At 40.3% G+C, this 21,976-nt stretch overlaps 1 protein-coding gene across 1 annotated transcript in view; it reads right to left on the bottom strand.

Annotated features, from left to right (window-relative positions):
* The window catches only part of cdh13 (cadherin 13, H-cadherin (heart)), a 289,988-nt gene that overhangs the window by 181,178 nt on the left and 86,834 nt on the right, over positions 1–21,976 (bottom strand). Inside the window, 1 exon segment of the mRNA XM_051952057.1 lies at positions 2,846–2,990. Within this exon segment, the coding sequence (XP_051808017.1) occupies positions 2,846–2,990 (145 nt within the window).

Raw genomic sequence — 21,976 nt, 5'->3', positions numbered from 1 at the left:
GCAAAGCAGCCCCAAAACATTACTGAGCCTCCTCCATGTTTCACCGTAGGGACAGTGTTCTTTTCTTCGTATGCTTGGTTTTTGAGTCTATGAACATAGAGTTGATGTGCCTTACCAAAAAGCTCCAGTTTGGTCTCATCTGTCCAAAGGACATTCTCCCAGAAGCTTTGTGGCTTGTCAACATGCATTTTTGCAAATTCCAGTCTGGCTTTTTTTATGAGTTTTTTTCAGCAGTGGTGTCCTCCTTGGTCGTCTCCCATGAAGTCCACTTTGGCTCAAACAACGACGAATGGTGCGATCTGACACTGATGTACCTTGGCCTTGGAGTTCACCTTTAATTTCTTTGGAGGTTTCTCTGGGCTCTTTGGATACAATTCCAACGATCCGTCTCTTCAATTTGTCATCAATTTTCCTCTTGCGGCCACGTCCAGGGAGGTTGGCTACTGTCCCGTGGGTCTTGAACTTCTGAATAATATGAGCCACTGTTGTCACAGGAACTTCAAGCTGTTTAGAGATGGTCTTATAGCCTTTACCTTTAAGATGTTTGTCTATAATTTTTTTTCGGATGTCCTGGGACAATTCTCTCCTTCGCTTTCTGTTGTCCATGTTCAGTGTGGTACACACCTTTTCACCAAACAGCAGGGTGACTACTTGTCTCCCTTTAAATAGGCAGACTGACTGATTATGAGTTTGGAAACACCTGTGATGTCAATTAAATGACACACCTGAGTTAATCATGTCACTCTGGTCAAATAGTTTTCAATCTTTTATAGAGGTACCATCATTTTTGTCCAGGCCTGTTTCATTAGTTTGTTTTTTTAAATAATTATGTTAATCAACAATTCAAAAGTAATGGCTGTTTTTGATTATTTAATTTTCAATAAATTTTTATTTATTGTTACTTTTGTGAGTTTCAAGTGATTTCAGTGAGAATTGTGGGTTTTTCCTTCTTTAACTGAGGGGTACCAACAATTTTGTCCACGTGTGTATGATGGACAGGGCTATAGTCCCTGACGCAGCGGTCAAAGGTTCAAATCCAGCTCATGGTGAGTCACTGCATGTCATTCCCCTGTTCTTTTATCCATGTTTCCTGTCTCTCTCTCTCACTGTCCTATCTAATAAAGGCAACACCCCCCCCCCCAAAAAAAAAAACTTTAAAAAAAACTGCAGGTTGACGTTTAGAGACACGTATGGAAGCCACTTGAAAATATGAGTATTAAAACATCTGTAGTAAGTAGAGGTGTGTTTATTTCCAGATTGGTAGAATCTGTGGGCATTAGAAAAACTAAAATGTAAAAAATTGTATGTCTTCATTTCATATATTTAAAAAAAAAAGGTAAAATAAGTAACAAAAAAGAATTCCCTTTCCGTTTATCTTATTTTTTGGTCAGATTTGTGGCATTATAACTGTATCAAACTGCACTAAAGACAGTCTGAGGTTCCAATACATTTACAAACACTGAGCTGAAGGGGTTCAGAGGCTTAAAAAGTGCAGAGTAGACACACAGTCAGCCTGGATAAGGGGGTTAGCAAAACGGAGCTTTCCTGAAACAGAACTGCTGTACATTGAAGCAGCATTTATTTCTATTCCAGCCCAGTAAGGGATCGACTGTCACATTAAAACAAGAAGCGCTGCTGCAGTGACAACAGCTCAGAAAGGAGAAGGAAGCTGCTGTGACAAAATGACAAACACATCCAAGTGAATGTCAGGATTTACAGTAGGAGCCAGAGGTGAAGAGTCTCCTCAAAGCCTTCCATTCTGAAGCATCTGCCTGTGAGGTGTTGGGAAGGAAGCAGAGGTCTGGATCTGTCAGCACATATCACATGTGAGTCTAGAGGGGCAAATATGGGCGATAATTTAAGCTCAGTCTCCTCAAGTGTTCAGCTCAAGCACGTGAAATAGAAGAAATGACAAAAAGACGTTTTGGCAGATATTTAACTGCAGAATGAATCTGTTGACCTTTCATGTTGAGATTTTTGGATTGATTATAGAGATTCTCACTCTAAAGCACCATTAGTTTAAATTGGTTATATCTGCTGTGTTTCCATGGATGCTCAGCTCAGCATGTCATTTGCTGTGGGACATCCTGGATTTGTGGCCACAGCATCAACATGCATAGAAAGAAACGGCATCCATCACTTAAAATCAGTCTCACAGTAAATAAACCACACCTCCAGGTCACATCACAGTAGAAGGGACTGTAAAGCACACTGAGGAAACCTTGGTTCTGAAATTACAGGAAATGTTATTATACCAGTGATTGGCTTTGTTAAACCGGGATCTGTGGGGTGAAGGTGTGCATGATTGTAAAAGTAAAATTAGATTTTTGCCTTTAATGTAAAAACAAAAAAAAGTTAAAAAGTTAACAATTTTTTGTCTTTTTTGTAAGTCATAAAAAGTGCTGCTTTTAGTCCTATAAAGGGACATTACTGTACATCACAGACAATGTAGTTTTTTTATGCTAAAAAATGGTTATATTTTCAAATTTAACAAAGTCGCTTTAACTAACACGGACTTAATCACTATTTTATTAACATTAACATGCAATCCAACACTTGATAAAGAAAAAACTCATCAACTGCATCATCTCTGTAATAACGGTTGGTTTAAACATGACATATATGTAATATTCTGAGAGGTGATGTGACAATGAGTAACCGCATGTTCTCATTAAAGATGTTGATCTGAAGGGGGATTTTATTATTACGTATGTGCACTGTGACGCTAACTAACAAATGTAAATGTCACCAACAAACCCTGTGCTCGGCTCAGAGAACAGCTCCACTCTGATATCCTGTCCAGTTAAACCCAGTAAGACTCCTCCAGTCTACCAGTGCCTCCTACCTGTGGGGGATCCCTCCAGAACCTCTCCTGTGTAGCGCGTTTCTTTGAAGATGGGTCGGTTGTCATTCTGGTCGATGACCGTGATCACGAGGATGGCCGGTTCCTCGACGAGGTTCCCAGAGATGTCTGTGGTTGATACTTCCAGCTGTGGGGATGAAAACAGAAAGAGAGCAGTTTATTTTCCACAGTGGGGATGACGATGTGGGAGGTGACTTTCATTTACGGAGATCATCACAAAGTGGCGGGCTGGTCCAGATGATGAGCAGCTGGATCCTACTAAAGCATCAGTGTTCTAATGAAAAACACACGGAGACGGATGAATTCTATCTGCTGTAAATGACGATGATGTTCACCTGATAGATTTGAAAAAAAAGACAGATACGGAGACATTGGTGGTAAATAACTCTTAAATAAATACTCTGTTTGGGGGCTTCTAACAGCAGATATGGAATCATTCAACCACAGTTGTAGGTAAACCTGGAACCATGTTTACAGTTAACAGGAGAACACTATTTATCATTATTATTAGTTAGATTATTAATTCTTTTTTTGTCCAATTTAACAATTTTTAGTGATGGGTACAACTCACATGTGCACAATATTACCTTTGCTCCTTTTTCAGAAAACTATTTCCTACCAAAATAAAATAAAGAGAAACAAAAACGTGAACATTAGGGAGTGATCATTACATTGTCAAACTTTCAGACTCTAAATAAATTGGGCTTTTTCATTTTTACAAACCCTACATACTACAAATCAGTCATGTTTTTAATTCATAAATGCTGTCATCTCTTCCATCTCATAAAACATTACATGATGGGAGAATCCTGTGATAAGCTTTTCTTAATTATAGATTTCTTACTTGCAGCCAACAAAACACTCCATAGATATTTATCATTTTTTCTCCAGTCCTGTGGTAAACATCCAAAGTAAACCGTTTTTATTCCAACAGGATTTACACACGTTAAATGTCTGCAGAGCTCCATGAGCATCATTCCAGGTCTGTGTAATAAGTGGGCAGTCTCAGAGGATGTAAAAATGGTTTGATCTCCAACAGGTAGGAGGAGAACGTTATTTTTAACCAGACTGTGTCCTATTACTGACCCCTAGACTCCTTTGTAAGCACAGAGGAATATTCATAGAACAGATTCATTCTCTCCTTTTTTTTTTCTGCCTCCATGACCTCGTCTGCAGACCGATCCTCAGCTGGCCTACATCACATATTAATGTGCTCAGTTTTCTCTACTCGGCACCATTTCCAGTCGTATCTCAGTTCACCTGGGGGACCATGGCGGCTCAGTGGAGCATCGTTCAAATGTGCAAACAAGCAGCTAGTAATGCTCCGGTTGGTTTCATCATCCAGCTGTTTGCAGCAGCAGCAGTGAAGTGGGGTTTTACCATGGACCATGAAGAAACACTGCATGTATTGATCCTGTAACAGCCATTATTACCCTGATACTAAAATATTAGCAGAGAATTATATGAAACCCCTGGAATGGACTCTTAAACTTACTGGTGCAACTCAAAACTCCCAATTCCAACAATTTAAGTAAACTGTCTCACTGACCTCCGTCTGCTGAGTGACTGACGGCTGTTTCCAGGTCAGTTCTTTTATTAAAGGTAGGGCTGGGCGATATGGCCAAAAAATAAAAATCTCAATTTTTTTAGTCATCTTGGACGATTCTGATTTTAATGGATTTTTGTTGTTTCTTTGCGGTCTGTTTGCTATGGCTAGTGCTAGCCATGCCGCACTCCCGCTGCTGCAGCACTCTTCCATTCTTTAGGATGCCTCTGTCCGAGGTGCTGAAAGAGGTTAGTTGTGCTGCTACTCTTCGTTTTCACAGTACTTTTGCAAACCTTGCACATGACTGTAGTTTGCTCTGTGTCAGTCTTGTCAAAGCCGAACCACTTCCATATAATCGATGTAACATGAGGCCCTTTTCTCGCGACCAACTCTTCGTCTGCTGTTCTGTCCGCCATGACGGGGGTGTGAGTGTTTTGGTGGAAGGAGATGAGAGGCGGAAGCAAACACCAGTGCACAAGTCGTGAAAGGCAGAAGAAGAATCTGTATTGTTATATATTTAAGCTCGCCTTGATTTTACGATTTGGCAAATTTTCAAATCGTCAGAAAAGGCAAATTAATCGAATTAATTCGATTTATCGCCCAGCCCTAATTAAAGGTATAATAAACCATATGAGTACAGGTGATGCTTATTAATGTAATGTCTTGAGAATTTCAACATCACTGGAGAAAATGTGCAGAACCAACTGATGAACAGCCAAAAAGTCTACAGCCAATGGGGGGCTGTAATTAGGAATAGTCCTAAAAATAGTCCTAAAATGCTGCTGTTTAGCAGGTCCAGTAATTAACATGTTTAACTTGTAGCTTTAGCGTGTTAGCATTAGTTCATTAGCCCTAAGGCTGACTGACTGGATAAATAACACTGGCTGTATGTCGCTGGTTGTTTTTTTGGGCAACATATTTCATTCTGTTAACTTGATTTTGTTCAATTTCAAACTGTTAAAGCAAGAAACAAGTTACTCCCTGATAAACAACAACTGTTTAGAACTGGAATTGCAAATTATTATGAAGTAAATTTAAAAAGCCATTTGCTTTTGTATCACTATGAAGAGTCGATGTTGATCAGTTTGTGGGGTAAACTGATGGAACAGTTTGGATTGTGATTTTAAAATAAATACACCTATAAAACAGTTTTTTTAAGAACACAAAAAATATCGATTGAAAAATATAATAATGTGTAAAAATAAATGTGTTGTGGAGTTTCTAAAGAGGTTTAAGATATGAGACGTAGAGATACGTAGCAGGTAGGAGTTCAGAAGTTTAGCTTCATCCGACTAGTTTTTAGACATTATTCCAGGTGTTGGATTTAGTTGTTTTGTTTCTTTTTTAGATTTATTGTGTATTTATTCTATTTTGTGGCTGGAACATGGAGATTAAAGTTGTGAGTGTGTGAGAAGTAAGTTCAGGAGCAGTAGTGTAGAAAAGCCTAACTTTTAGTGAAACAATCAGCCAAAGTTTGTGTACCGTTCACTGGAAGAAAAAGAAATTCAGGCTGCTTTAACATTACAACTGAGCCTCTCTGCCTCTCCTCATCACTGCAGAGCTGCTCCAGACAGGAAAGGCTTGTTAGGCACAGGTAGCAGCTGCAGATCGTACAGAGTGCAGCTTCTTCCAGGCTTATAATATTTTAATGGGAACGCTGTGCCTCTGAGATTGACAGTGTCGCATTAAGGACCAGTAGGGTTAAATTAAATCCATCATTTTAAAACAAATTTGTGCAGAAGTGTCCATGACACTATTAGTGAAGTCAATTCTGATTCTGATCTGAGGGGAAAACCCAACAACAACTGTTTCTCCTGCACACGTTTGATTCAGACTGTTCCACAAAAAGGATTGCTCACATTTAGCTCCATGTCATTGTGTTAATAAGACAGAGAGAAAGAGACTGATTTGACACCATCTGATTCAGATACCCCTGCGGAAAAATCGACAAAACACCACTGGTTTGGGCTGACGCTGACATGGAAAGTTTGTAAGATTTTGCTCAACCCTAATTAGCACTGAACAGAAATACATGTGAGGCTGAGGAAAATATCATTGGCTTTGCTGGGATTTTATACACAGTGGTGGACAAACAGAGATTCTGACTTGAGTTAAGGAAAAGTTAAAGTGTTTTAGCTCCACAACTATCCATCTATCTAAAATGAATATGGAATAAGCATGAGCAGATACAGTATTTGCTGCCTGTGTTCACAAATGTGAGTAGAATTCCAAATTAATCTACAGCAGCTCATTACTCAGCTCACAAGAACACAGTGTGCCATTTCCATCCGACATGTATGAATGTACCATTGTTAAATTAAGTGGGATGGCTTAGAGAGATTACCACAAAAATGAAACCATAGTTGAGACAACTGGTGGATTTATCTTCCTTAAATTAAAGGTTTTCTCAGCAATGTTCTCTTTTGTTTACTGCAGTTACACTACTGAATGTCTTGGAAAGTACGTGCGGTTGATTTTTAGGAGCTAACTGTCTGTGTGGGTTAATAGACGGTCTACAGATGGTGGAAACCAGCATGTCCTCCAGCATCCCGACTGCACTTCAGATTCTGTATAACTGGACACTGATCGTTTCGGATTACTTTTATCATCATCTAAGCACGTAGCTTTGGTAAATCTTATCAGCAGATGGGCCTGCACCCATGAATCAGCGGTTTTTATCCAGTAAAGATACCATATGTAATGATTTCATTTCAATCTTAATCTGCAGCTAAAGAGATCACTTCACTTCCTTTATTAGCGCTGATGCAGGGCTGTAGGGATTCAGTTCCTCCTCTATCTCCAGCATCACATTACCAGTCCTCCTTCCTATCAGCGATGCGTGGCAACCTCTCTATCACACAGGTCATCCCAATACTCTCCCTCCATCTCCTCCTCTGACTTCCTCTCCCTTTGTCCTCCTATCGCTCCATCACCACAGCGCCTGCAGCAGATATTCTAATGGCACACATGCAGCTGAACTAAGTGTTTTGGGTGGAAGGAGCCTAATGGTTTCATAGATCATCTCATCCTCCTCCTCCTCCAGCTCTGCCAGGAGAATCTACCACAGGAAACTTTTTGTTTTTTCCAAAAGAGGGACCACTTCCCCATCTTCCTCCATCCTGCAGAACTGCTGACTCTCTGAACTAATGACGTTCTTAGCTTGACGTGTGTTTTCATCCTCACCGCTGAACGCCTTTCACACAGCCACAGGCTCACAGGAGGCCTGAGACGAGTATTTAGGGATCTGCATGGAAAAAGATTTACCATCTTGTGCCAACCAGCAAACGCACGCATGACTTCACACAGTTAAGCACAAACGTACACACATGCACATTACACATGCACACGGTGCAGCTTTACTTCTCAGCACATCTGAGCTGTAATGAGAACATTCGCTGTGTGCCGTCGAGCTTCAGCATATTTGAACAGAAGATCACATAAACCACACAGAAAAAACCCGTCCGGCAGAGGAGGGAGTTTATAATCATACATGTGACCACAGCAAAGGAACACGACCGTCCAAACACAGCCAGGCATTCACCGCTCAGTTACATGACACTGTTTGATCCATGCAGAAACTATCTAGAACAAGCAAACATCTCATCTCTGCTCTACTACCGCCACTCCTCATAGTCCATTCTGACAGGAGAAGAACTAACCTATGCTGCATGTTTATGCTATGACCTGAAATACTGCAGATGCCAACCTTGTTTTTGAGAATCCTGTTTTCATCGCTTTGGTATGGTGAATGCCTCTAAATACTGCAACACAGATGGTGCTGGAAGCTGTGCAGACTGTAAAGCCTCTCATGGCACATGTGCAATTTGTGATATTGGGATATATAAACAAAATGGTCTTGACTTGCCTGGATATCTGTCGGACTTCTGTTTGAACCAAATAAAGCTATATGCTTTGATTAACTATGAACATTCTGCATAGTGCAGGGTGTTTATGCTGCAGCTCTTTGTTTTCAAAAGGGGAACAGGACTTTATTTACAGTAGCTGAATGTGTTGACTGAGCCCAAAAAACAAAAAGGTAAGGCTGAAATTGTGCCTTGAGTGTATGTATGTGGTGTTTTCAAACCCCAAAACACAGCAGATCCAGCTTTTAAAAGCATGTTGTCATTTCAAAACCATCAAAATGATTCAGATTCATTTATCAGAGCCAAAAACTACAAAAATATGAAGTATCGTCACATTTACCTTCATTAAGTCAACCGTTATGCACGTTTCAGTCAAACTTAATCAAATCAGCGTTCAAAAGTCTGATATTTCATCCAAATCTCTTCACTCTTCGTGTCTCACTTTAAAAAGCATTAAAAATAGAAACTGTTTGTTCTACCTGCATTCTGTAAAAAAAAAAAAAATGAAAATTTTGGGTTGTTTTGTGAAAACAAGAAGCCATGAACAACTCAACCAACAGACACATGACAAAAAATGTGGAACTTTTGGGGAACTGCAGGATGTTTTTACACAAAGTAGATATAGTAGGAGTTCTAAAATAATACATGATGTAGAGAGAGCATGTCTTCCAGAGCAGCTAACACCAATTTAATAATGATTTGTGGCATTATAGATGAGTTAAACTACATGTTTGAGTTCTAGATTTGCTTATGTTGTTTCCATAGGAGGTGCAGGACTTCACATTACAGCACAAAATGAGAGCACAGTTACTAAAAAGGAATCCCAGAAACTTGGAGTTTAGACACATAATCTGTTATTAATTTTCCTGTATAATTAGAAAATTAAATAGTGACTGTTTTTCTTTGTTTTTAATGAAAATATTATGCAGGACACCTTTTAATTCTTCTCATCTCCTCCTGTGCAGTCATCTCCTCCAGCAGCATGTTTCTAACTGGCGTATAAAAAACAACTCTCTATCGTTTGGATTCTTGCTCCAATCACCGCCTCTACACATGTTCTCTGCTCTTTGAGATCTTTGTATTATTAAAGACTTCAGAACAAAAATGTACGTGGAATTATCTTTGTTCACGAGTTAGCAGTGAAAAGGCGATTTATGTTTTTCAGTTTAAATATAACATACTGTCTCTTAACATGATAATAAAACCCTCTGAGACCCAATCAGCCTCCAGCATGTAGAATGTATAAGTTCTGCTGTATGTACGGTGCACACTGATCAGCTCCTCCTGCCTCCAGGGAGCTGCCTACTCCAAAGAATCCAACAGTGAGAGAGAAATAAAGGGAAACATCAAAACTGAATAACAGAAAATATGAAAAATATACACCTCTGACATGCTTTGAATGCTTTAAATGTAATTAATTCAACATTACTCTCTTTCTGCATCAACATGTGAAGAAAATGACCGTTTCAGTTCCAGAATGATGCAGTGTTGGTGCAGATAAATGAGTTTAAATCAGACCCGAGGCGTCCGGTTTCTCACAGGGCTCGTCACTTCCTGTTACCAAAACAAGGACTCATTTGTCATTACTCCACCAAGGAAAGCAGCAGAGCTATGCCACGATGGACGCTGGTTTGTCTGAATCTGTCTGTCAGCAAGATTACTCAAAAACGGATTTGGATGAAATTTTCAGGGAAGGTCAGAAATGACTCAAGGATCACAGGAACGTCTTCAAGAGAAGTCCAGAGAAGTAAACTGGACTTCTCTGGATTTTTCTTGTAGCTTTCATCTAAGATGAGGTAGAACGTCTTCAAGAACCCACAAGAGAAGTCCTTTTGTCATCTTGTGTTATTTTTGTCGTTTTGTGTCTTGTTTTTGCTGTTATGGTCTGGATCCATGGATTAGTTAAAGATTTCTGTATCATTTCCAGATAGCAGCACAGCATCACTGTAACCATGACAACCAGTGAACACTACATCAGCTGATTGTGATCCTACTACAAATCCACCTCTGAGGACTTATCAGGACTTATCCATCAGAAATGATCCAAGGAACAGCTGATTAAACTGTGGGGGTGTTTCCGACTCCCCCGTTACATATTTAGGTCACGTGATCCGGTGTCTGTACATAACGTACACATGCAGAACACACGCCTGTGCTCAGCGTGAGGTCATTTAGTTTGTGGGTACATCTGCATTAAATGGACACATTCTATGTTGCTGTGATTTCTGATCACTAATAACCAATTAATAAAGAATTAATTCCAGGCTTTTTCATAGAACAGGTAGAACCACTGCATCTTCATTAGGAACTTTACCAACACGGACCGCCAAACCAACACAGACAGACCAGAACAATTTCCCCGTACTCTCACAATAATTCACTTCCACAAATAGGTTTAAACACCTTTCAGAATAAAAGCATGGCTCAAAACACGATGAATAAAGGCATATAAATTTCATGTTGTTTAGCACTAATAAATATGCTGCATTTCTGACAATGACGAGGTGGAATGAGCAGCCTTGGAGGAGGACTGCGCTCTCTGAGGGCGCTTCTTGTTTTGCTACTGTCACCAATCATAGTCAAATATCTTCTAAAGTTTAAAATGAGCATCTTATTTGTGCAAGCAGCAAAGACTGAATTCATTTGCAGGGTAAATGACTTATAAAAAGCAAGGGGAACTGGAGAAAATGGGCCTAATTGTGCCAGATTGGTAACTCTGTGGACCACCTTCAGAGGGTGGATTTGTGACCTCACCTTGTCTTCTGTACAGTAGGTCACGGTGATCTCTCTTCTGCAGCTTCTCCATGTTTGCTTTCAGACTGTGTCACTGAAGCTCGAGCATGACTATTTGCTTTCAAAGCCGAGATCATTATCACTCAGAGAAATCGGCGTTTCTCCACGGTGGAGGAGTCTCAATTTGTTTTAAAGCAAACCATCTTTCCGAATAAAGGCTGCGTTTGTTCGTTACTCAAGTGTTGCTCATGCATTTGTTTTTCATAAATACACCATGGTTCATTTACTCCAAATGGATTCCACATTATGAATATCTTATTTCCTCGTCCCATGGAAGGGTCTAACTGACAGGCACTATTTAAGTGTAGAGCCAGACCTCGTACACAACATGTTCTTTTTAAAATAGAAACAACGGTGGTGTAAGACGACTGCGGCTCAGTCCTCTGCTGCAAGGAAATGATTCATAACTGCCATTATTCCAGACAACAGGAATCAGTGAAACATACAAACATTATTTATTTCCTTTACAGGGCCCATTTGATACGCTCAATAGAGTCTGCCACAAACGCTAGGCTGGGAGGTCTAAGGAGCTCAGATCTGAAAAAGCAAATCATTCACTAAAAGAGTCATCTTAAAGCAGCTATAGATCCAAAATCATCAAGAATTATGTGTAAGTCAACCAAGAATCACTAAAAAGCAGGTGTGCAGTGAATTAGAAGCTGCTGGAACACAATAAAACATGTTTGACTGGACTGAAGCCTGCTGCTGGTCACAGGAAGAAAAGGCCTTCAGGTGAAGTAAAAACTGGGCTACTTGGCCACAACAGCCAGAAACATGTTTAGAAGTGAGAAGACCATTAAGTCCAGGAACACCAAATCTACTGTCAAGCATGGTGGTGGCAGCAGCATGCTCTGTGGCTAAAACTGCTGCCAGTGGAAGGAGGAGGGAGGGCCTTAGATGTAGCTGGATGTTTAAACAAACACGCTATAGAAGTGGTACAGACCAGGCTACATCACGCTAGAATGAAAGTTTCTTTACTTAAACTCCATCTACAACCTGCTACTGACCTGAAAGCCAGAAGTTTTATTGAGCTGCACTGATTCTGTAAAGAGGAGTGGTCAAACATACAATCAGAACCTGACCAGACTCTTAAGGAGGACTGGTCAGATGACATTTATCACACATTAACACTGCAGTGTGTAAAGTATTTTGTCATATATAACACAAGCAAATGGAATGCGCATCTGCACCTTCCTTTGTTTTTATGTTTAAAGTCTGTGGCTTGTCTCAGTTTAAAATGAAACCAAACACTGTGCTCCTCTTCTAAGTCCTGAACAATCCCTCCTAGTACTGACTTCTGAAAGGCTTCTGTGCTCAGATGAGGAGCTCGGCTGATAACAGGAGAGAGATACAGGCAAAGTTGTGACCTGCAACCTCCAGTCAATTGGGCTCTTGGCTTATTGTGGCAAAGGCATAAGAAAAGGGAGCTGAGCTGGGGCAGTTCTATCACAGCCTTAAACACAGACAAGAATAGGAAGAGTGAAAAGGAAAGTGGTGAAAAGGGGCCGAGTCATGCATATGGAATCGTCTCCGTCGCCTTCCATCGCCTCATTTCACATTCACTCTGAATTCATCTCCTCCTGAGCCATTCAAGTAGCCCTCCCTTTGCTGGGTGAGTGAATTCAAAGGAGCTCTGCCTACCTGCCGCTTTCTTAAGATCCCAGTGAAACCGCTCTGCAGTAGCTTCAAGGTGAATAGCGCCCAGCACTGTGGCTCAGCCTTTATCAGGCGGCTGCGCTCCACCCAGCAGAACCCCGGTCCTGCCCGACACCGTTCAGACGGTCCCCAGGTGGGAGAGCTTTCCCTCCCTCAGACTCTCCTCAATGCTCTCCCCTGGATGCAGTCAGAGAGGCATAATCTCATCATCCTAAAACCTGCTGGAATGCTTCACTGTGCAGCTCCGACACAATGAGTATGATTGGTCAAATCCATTTGGAATATCAAATAGGGGAAGCAGAGGCATCACAGAGGAGGATCTCACCAGTCTAATAATGGGAAGCTGGCAGCACCACTGACTGTTCAAACTTAAACACACAGGATGAAATACAGCATACATAGATATGTTTCATTTCACTGTGCAGACTGACAGGATATGTTTAAATTAAAAGGAATATTTCAAGACTGACTAAATGTTTCATATCTTTCAGCAACTAATGAGTGATAAACTAACATTTTTTTTCAAATTACTGGAAAAATGAACTACTCGCTGGTTTATGGAAAGTCTAAATGAGCGACCAGAAAAAGTTAGTTTACATCTCAAAACATCTCTTGTTTAGAAGCAGCTGACAGACCGTACTGCCTTTAATAAGAACCACCTTACATTTTATATTTCTATGCATCTGTCAGTAATGGTACCAACATTAACAGTTTTTCGGAGGGATCTACTGAACAGACTGACAGAGTCTCTTCCATTAACCTCTGGATAGACGAGGAAAACACCTGGAACCAGTGAGGGTTACGACAATTAAAAACCTGTAACCGACACTGGACTGAAGTGCTCGTGTTTTTTGTTGACTAAAGCAACACATATTTGTCCAAAAAGTAAAACTATAATCATTGAGAATCAAACAAAACTGCTGAGAAACTAAAAACATGGAGGCAGCAGCCGAGATTCATAAAGTTCCGCTAATCTAACGCTGCTTACGCAACACAGGTGATGTGGATGTAACGCTGAGGCTACTGCCAGTCATATCTTTGATGTTTTGCTGTCACAAAGATTGAGTCATTCTCAGGATTAGTGATGGTGTTCGATCAATATCATCTAAAGGAGCATCCATGTTAGAGCATCCTCTATGCTAACCCAGACAGCTAGCATGTCATCTGCTGTGCACAGGTGTGAACAGGTGCACTGATCTTATGGAAGGAGAGAGGATGGTTCTGTTCAAACATTCTACCTGGATGTACTGGGGAGAGAGTGTCTGTTGAATTCCTACAGAGCTGAGGACCACTGGCACCGAGTCTTTTCCATTAACCTCCTGACAGACGAGGATAACACCTGGAACTATAGGGACGGCTGCAGCCTCAAAATGCTTAGAAGATATAAAAGTTAGAAACACAAAACCTGGACTAACAAAAGTCACTGCCAATAACTGGACCAAATGTTTGTCTGTTGACTAAAGCTACACATTTCTGCCAAAAAAGTAAAACAAAAATCTCTATCAGATGCCAAGATTAACAGTAATGTTCCACTCTGTCTGTGTTCTCCACAAGAAAAGCCTTTCAGTCTTCGTTCCAATTTTTGCACAGCTTCTTAGGACAGCAAGGTGTGATAACAACACAGGGATTTCGTTCTTTTTACCCACTTTTTCTGAAGATTTTTTCCCTTATTCCTCTCAAAGCTTAGACCTTGAGGCATCAGCTCGTCTCAGAAACCCCCGCTGGGAGATGAGGCCGTTAATCCACCAGTCCTGTACACATCTGCTGCATCTAGCTTAAAAAAAAAACTGAATAATTCTAAACCAATGAAATTAAGCCATGGAAGCAGGCTGTCAAGATGGAAACACAGCTGCCAAGTGGGTTTCATTCTCTCACCGTAAACCTCAGAGATCCAGAATGACCAAGTGGGAATGGATGAGGGTTGTTTTTTTTTTTTCTGTGAGAAGTGTAACCACAACTTCAGCCAAAACAGTTGAACCAAAAAATAACAATAAAAAACCTCCATAACCCTAAAGCAAGGTCAGAGCTTTCCAGAGACTGTTCAGCCGTGCTAGCAGTGGGACTCTGGGGATGGAAATGTTTCTCTATCTGGTCCAACTCTCTGGTCCAGAGATTTTAAACCTTCAGCTGTAGAGATGTCAGCACCAATACCTCAATATCCCTCATCTCTCCATCCATGTTCTTCCATTTATCTGAAATTAAACGGATGCAGATGGATGGCATCAGCTGATTCCAAAAAGAATCTCAAATGAATGTATTTGAAATCTTATGAAGAACAAACTACATGCACTCGGTGTGCACACACTCACACCAGCCATCACAAGTCATTAACCAGGGGTGTCCAACATGAGGCCCGTGGTCCAAAAGTGGTCCTCCAGAGGGTCCAATCCGGTCCTCAAAGTGGAAAAATTACAGAGAAGACATTAACTGCAGATTGTAAATTAGTAAAACTATAAATTTAAAATTATTTCTGGACCATGACACGTTGTTTTGATCATAAAATAGTATATTGCCCATCGTTCTTTTGTCATTTTGTGTCTCATTTTTGTCTCGCTTGTCCATTTTTTGTCACTCTGTAATTTTTTTAGTCGAATTATTTTGTCTTTTGTGTCGTTTCTCTCAGTTTTTGTTGTTGAGTGTCTCGTTTTTGTCAATTTGCGTCTCATTTTTGTAACATTTTGTTCTGTTTTTGTTGTATTTTGTCTGACTTCTGTCATGTTGATCATAAAGTTAAATCCTCTCTGGTTCAGTTCCAGTTGACTAAATGTTGTGTTTCTTTGTAGACACACTGATTTGGAAATTGTAATGAGGAAATGATAAACTGAGGATGAATGCTGATGAAACTGAACTTACTTTTCTTCAGAAATTCCAGTTTGTTCATGAGGTTTCGTAAAAAGATAATTCCTTGAACATTTCTGCACTAAAACAAAGGAACCATTAGGAGTTGTGGTTATTTATCGGTTATTATGCTGTGATTTTACTGGTTTTACTGGTCCGGTCCACTGGAGATCAGACTGGACTGAATGTGGAACCTGGGCTAAGATGAGTTTAAAAACCCCTTTCATAAACAATACCGTTGAATTCCACAATATATGCACTGATATTGAAAAGAAAAAGTCCACAGCTCGCTCACCTTGATTTCTGTCTCCACATCCAGCTGCCTGTCTGTCAGGTGTCTGGTTTCATGTTTTTATTTCTTTCATATGCTCCACTGTGATTGTAATAAGTGGTCCAGCTGATTGCCAACACATAAATAAGGTCTATGCCTCACTCAAAACTTTACATTAGTGGAGATGTTTTCCTTGAAAATCAACAATCTGCATATTTTTCATTTCATCCATGTGTAAGCAGCCAGCCCTGAAACTCTACATGGAAATGTTTGTGCTGTGCTGATCTAATTTGTACTTATAAAGGCAGTGTTAATGATTTAAAAACCCATTATTACAAGTCTTTATCAGCATGAATGTCCCCGAAAATTGTAAATTATTAAAAAAATGTTAATGTGCTCTTCACCGTCTGTAATCCCAGAGTCACTGATCTGAAATGTTCCTCATTACATCAAAAGAAAAGAAGCCCTCAGAACGTCAAAGGAGATATAAATAGATGGTCTTTGGAGGCAGAGAGATTGAACGGAAGATGGAAGGTGAATAAGAGAGGGGGAGTTAAAAGTATAGAGGAGATAGAAAATGATAGAAAAGATCTTTCATTGAGCTGGCCGTCTGGCAAGATAAAAAATAATCCTGCTTCTGAAAGGCGCTGAAAGAGTCACAAAGGCCCTCCCGGGTGTATCGTCGTACAAAACATCCCCCCCTCCTGTAACGTATAATTCAATCTTCTTTTGTCTGGCACTCAAGGCACTGTTTGGAGAGCCGTGAAAAACTCGGCTTACCTGTCTGCTGCCATCTCTGCCACTTCTTTAATAATGTTTCATATCAGCCCGTACAAAAGGCTCGATATGATGCACCCTGAACCCGAAACATACAGCCAGCAAACAAACAGCAGCGGCAATTACTGTGGAAGTGATTCATTGTTCTCTTTAAATGGAAAGATTGTTGTATGTTGGGACACTACCAGCGTCTACTCAGCTCCAAGGAAGTCATTCTAAGACATGAAGTGATAATACAGAGAAACAAACACAACGTGGTCATTTCACTTTATATCTGACATTTTTACTGTCACTAAGGCTTTTCTGTCTGTCTGCTGAGTGGTAGAAGGCATATCCGCAAAGAACTGGGATTTATTTAGTCTGTGAAGATCATTTAAAAATGAAAGCACCAATTTAAATCAATATAGTAACGACTCAATGTAAACTCAATAAGGTTTCAGCAGATAGTGTTTATAGCAGAGATGACCTGTGCACGTTTTAATCTACTATAGAATCTGAAATAAACCTGACCACCAAATGCAGATTATTTTGCTTTACTCTGTCTTTATTGTCTAGTTTAAGTGTTGAACGGCTGCTCTGCAGTGCGATCAGAACATACAGTCCAGTAGGGATACAGTAAATGTTCTGGTTGATAGATTCACTATGGATTGACATAATTTTCAGGTTGTAGCTTCAGTATGCACTGTACAACTGTGTTATTTTGGTAATGTACTCTGTAGCATAATTCCATTCATCTCAGTGTTATTTCTATAGTAAAGGGAAGACCTCATGAAAGGTCTTTAAAGGTGCTTCCTTTAGATTTCCTATGATGAGCAAGATTCTGCAACTGTGGGAAGGAACCAAACACACCAAAGAACTTTAAGGGGAGGGATCATTTATAAAAAAGATAAGAAAAGAAAACCTCCGATGGAACCAGGCTAAGGGAAGGCAGCTCTCTGCTGAGAGTAGGGATAGATGAAGGGGTGGAGACAGCAGGGTAGGAGCTGAAGAACAGACTAACAATACAAACACAACGATGGATAGCAGCTAGCAGAAAAACGGGTTTGTTCCACGATGCATCCCAGACTAAGCTGTTACAGAATCCAAGCATCCTTTCTTACAGCCTGAACAAGAGACCATTAGAGAAGACGACCAGCAAGGACTTCTAGTTATATGGAACAACAGTCAACAAAGAGATGGATGTTCACAGTCAGAAGAGCCAATGAGACCTCCAAGGATCACTTCTGAGATTCCTGTTTTCCTTATGAGATAAAGACTGAGACCATAAAAGACTATTTGGAAATCTTACATTTTCCTTACTTAGCATAGTAATGGGAAGACCTTATGAATGATTGCTCCACACAGCGTCAAAGGTTGCTCCTAAATGCACTCTAAAGCTTTATTTGAGCAGCTTCAGAACATTCAATAGTTTCTGTGTGTTTTCTGGTTGAACTAACTTTAACAAATAACTTTCAGACCAGGAAAATAATCAGTTGTATTTTTAGAACGCCTGGGACTCCTGAAGGAGCAAAGACTTCTGTATTTACTTTGGTGCCTCTCTCAGGACAGATTCTAATAACCTGGTGACCCGATTCAGTCCATTTGCTGTCTTTTATGGTCAGCGTCAGCCACTTTAGTAGACAATACCAGGAGTGTTTGCGTCTCCAGCCTGTACAGCTCAGAGTGGAGCTGGTGCTGAGGCAGAGTGCATTAGGGGTTGTGCCATATGCCTCAGCAGGCGGCGGACAGGCTGAATTAGCAGCGGTAATGCCTGAGGCTCAGCAACAGGGCACTCACTGTTTAATCAGGTTATCTGGGAGCCGGGGCACAGCAGTATGTCTGCAGGGGTTTTAGGGGATTCTGGGTAGACAGCGGGGTGGTGACACAACCTTCAGAGTTGAATGATCCTGACCCGAAGGAAGGCTTTAAAACAGGGAAAAAATGTTAAAAACTTTGAGAAACTGCTCTCTGAGAAACGGCTTCAAAGGAAGTTCCTTTCATTCAGCCCGTTTGAAGTTTGAAAAAGCGGTTTTGTTGAATAACCAACCAACGGATGCAAAGAGGACATAGTGTGTCTTACTGTACGTGACATAGGAAGACCGCGCTGCAAACATAGTTAACTAGACAATTATCCGATAACAAATTATAGACCGCAGGCATTATCAGCCGAGCACTGATGCGTGACCCCGCGGCTCCAACGCACTGCGGTTCCATTTCTTAAAGGTAAGAGCTATTATGGCGGCTGGAGGTTTGCTTGCTGAGAGTAGGTGGTGGTGGTGGTGGTGGTGGTGTGTATATGGGAGTGTGTGTGTGTCTTTTATCTCTTGCCCACATACAGGGGCTAAGTGCACATCAGGCCTGTTTTCCTGTGTGCAGGGCAGCGTGTCCTGCTCTCCAAAGCCCAGGAAATTACAGTCCAGCCAAGCAGAAAACAGGAGTGGGATTTGGACAACAGGCTTCACCTGTCTCAGGCCTCGGGCTCATGACGTACGCCGTCCGTCAATGAGGAGGGCATGAGATTGCTATATGGAACAGAGGTGTGTCGGTCTGTAGGTACAGTACGTGCAGCACACTGAAAATCTGCTTTTTCAGTTCTGTTATTCTGTCTCCTCTTGATCTTTTGACTGTTTATTCTTTGGTTCTTTTAGAAGTATTTCCTTTTCTTTGAAACGAACCCTCCAGACCAGGAGTGTCAAACTCATCTTAGTCCAGGTTCCACATTCAGTCCAGTTTGATCTGCAGTGGACCGGACCAGTAAAACCACAGCAGAACAACCTATAAAAAATGACCATGACTCCGAATCCTTCCTTTGTTTTAGTGCAAAAATGTTCATATTTAAGGAAATATCTTATTGCATTACGAATAACCTGAAATTTCTTCAGAAAAATATGTTAAATGTCATCAACATTCATCCTCAGTTTATCATTTCCTCATTACAACTCCCAGATCACAGAGTGTCTACAAAGGAACACAACATTTAGTCACCTGGAACTGAACCATGGAGGATTTTACTGGAGGATTACAATGAAAAAAGTCAGACCAAAAAAGACAAAATATTACAAAACTGACACATGAAATAACAAAAACAGACTAACACAAGTGAGACAAAAGAAAACACAAAACGACAAAAATTATATAAAAAGCAATGAATCAAAACAAACACAAAATGACAAAAGACAAAAAAAACAAGCGAGACAAAAAGTAAGCACAAAACGACAAACTTCAGATGAAAAAGGACAAAAAAAACAAGAAAATATTACAAACATGAGACAAAATGACAAAAGAACAATGAACAATCTAGTATTCTACTTTATGATCAAAACAATTTATGATTTAAATTTATAGTTTTACTAATTTACAATCTGCAGTTAATGTCTTCTCTGTAATTTTTACACTTTGAGGGCCGGATTGGACCCTCTGGAGGACCACTTTTGGACCACGGGCCTCATGGTGGACACCCCTGCTCCAGATTATTCGTTACAAATAGTTCCTCGTGTTCATTAGCTTCATATCGACTACTTTCAGGAAACGAGCCCTTTAGAGACAGGATTGTCATTGGAGTGAATATTCCTTCAGATGTCCATTCATTCTCATCATGGTTTCAGAAAACCGTTCCTCAGCTCTTATTAAACATGAATCACTAAAATAAGTCTGAAATAAAGTTCAGATTTTAGCTGAAGTTAATTTTCTCTGCTGCATGTCTTTTGCTCTTTCAGTTCTAATCTCTGAATGTTGGACTTTACATATTCAGGTAACAAATGACAGAATTGCTGCTCAAAGCCTCGTTCCGAACAGAAAGGACTGCTTCTCTGTGTCTGACTTACAGCAGATGTTCCTACAGGGCCAGCAGCAGAAGACTGTTCTTCTATATGAAAGTCAATTAACCTGTTAAACCAACATGTTGAATGTGTGAAAATATGACGTATTTATTCAAGCAAGTCACTCTTTAGATGAAAATCAATGAAATTCCAGTGGCTGGCAGAGGAGGAGGAGATAAGCCTCATGTAGCTGCTTTCCATTAACTGTTCCTCAAAAGCACTATTACTGTTGCATAAAAAACAAACAGATTGTAACAGATTTTTATGTGTTTTTTTTCTTCAAAGGTTTGAGGTCAGAACATTTTACTTTTCAATTGAGTTCATTCTCATTCTGTGAAGACTTGATAGTAACTAAACACTGTTTGAGGTTCAGCTGGTTCTCCAGGGCTACACGATATATATATATATATATATATCTGAAAGGCTGTGAGGATTTATGAGGACCATACATAAAGATGAGCAAGAACATACAGAAACAGAGAAAGCTATTTGTACAAAGATCTACATTCATATGTGGGAGTAGAGTAGGCGTGAACAAACAGTTCCAGGGTCAGATGTTTGGGCTTTCACCTTCTTCCACCTCAGCAACACGACAGAATATTCAGATATCCGACCTCTGCAGCAGGTAGAAGCCAAAAGGACAGATAAAAAGGGGAGCAGCAACTGTAAAATTTGATTAAACAACAGAACCGCGCAGACATCCGTGAGAGCGGCACCTCGTGCTGCGAGGATCAAATCCTGCAAAGTCACCAAATTAGCAAATTGCAGGAATTATGTGTTCCGTACGTCTGCAAAAATGAATGCCTAAAGCAATTTATTGCTTACACTGTTAGGAATTTTAATACAAATCCATGAAGAACCTGCCCTGAAATGCTTTAACTAGCACTTTTGCACTGTGTGTGTTTTGTGTCTAAAGAGGGGATTAGTATATATCATCTGATTTTGTCTGTTGTAGAGTGAATGTATGGTGAACTGGAGCTGCACAGGGAATTACAAGCAGTGAGCAAACATTCAACAACTTTGGGGACTGAGGAGAAAACCAACAAGCTGTCAAGAAATCTCTTCTTCCCCTTTAGACTGTGCATTCAGCAGCTTGTTAGTGGGAAACATTCAGCTTTCCGTGCACATAAATGACGGTTTTATGGTCATTTCTCTGCACAAACATTATTAATGCAAATATTATTCACTAGTGTGTGAATAGAATGAGGTCTGTCTGTTTAATGATGACAGTGTCACTCTGTGGATGTTTGCCGGCATCAGTTTGCTGCTGAATTATTAGCTTTTGACTGCTTTGTGAGTAAATTCAACAGAACCAGTCTGAAATGTGTATAAAAAGACCCCTTGCTGTTGCAGTGATGATCTCATTTGGTTGATATGCAATATAACATCTACAGAATCTATAATCCAGCTCTCAGCAGTGTAAGCATTTTATACTTGCACTTCTCTCTACAAAGTTTAAAAAGAAAAAAAAAACTGGCAGAAACTTAAAAGGGAAGTACTCTAAAGAGAGAGTCAGAAGCCGGAGTCGTTTTCATAGCAGTGATCTGTCAGAATGCCACCATTTGATGTCTA

This window comes from Acanthochromis polyacanthus, chromosome 8 (genome assembly GCF_021347895.1).
Source record: "Acanthochromis polyacanthus isolate Apoly-LR-REF ecotype Palm Island chromosome 8, KAUST_Apoly_ChrSc, whole genome shotgun sequence".
NCBI lineage: Eukaryota > Metazoa > Chordata > Actinopteri > Pomacentridae > Acanthochromis > Acanthochromis polyacanthus.
Note: the sequence above shows the minus strand (reverse complement) of the source record. Positions and strands in the feature narration are given on the sequence as shown.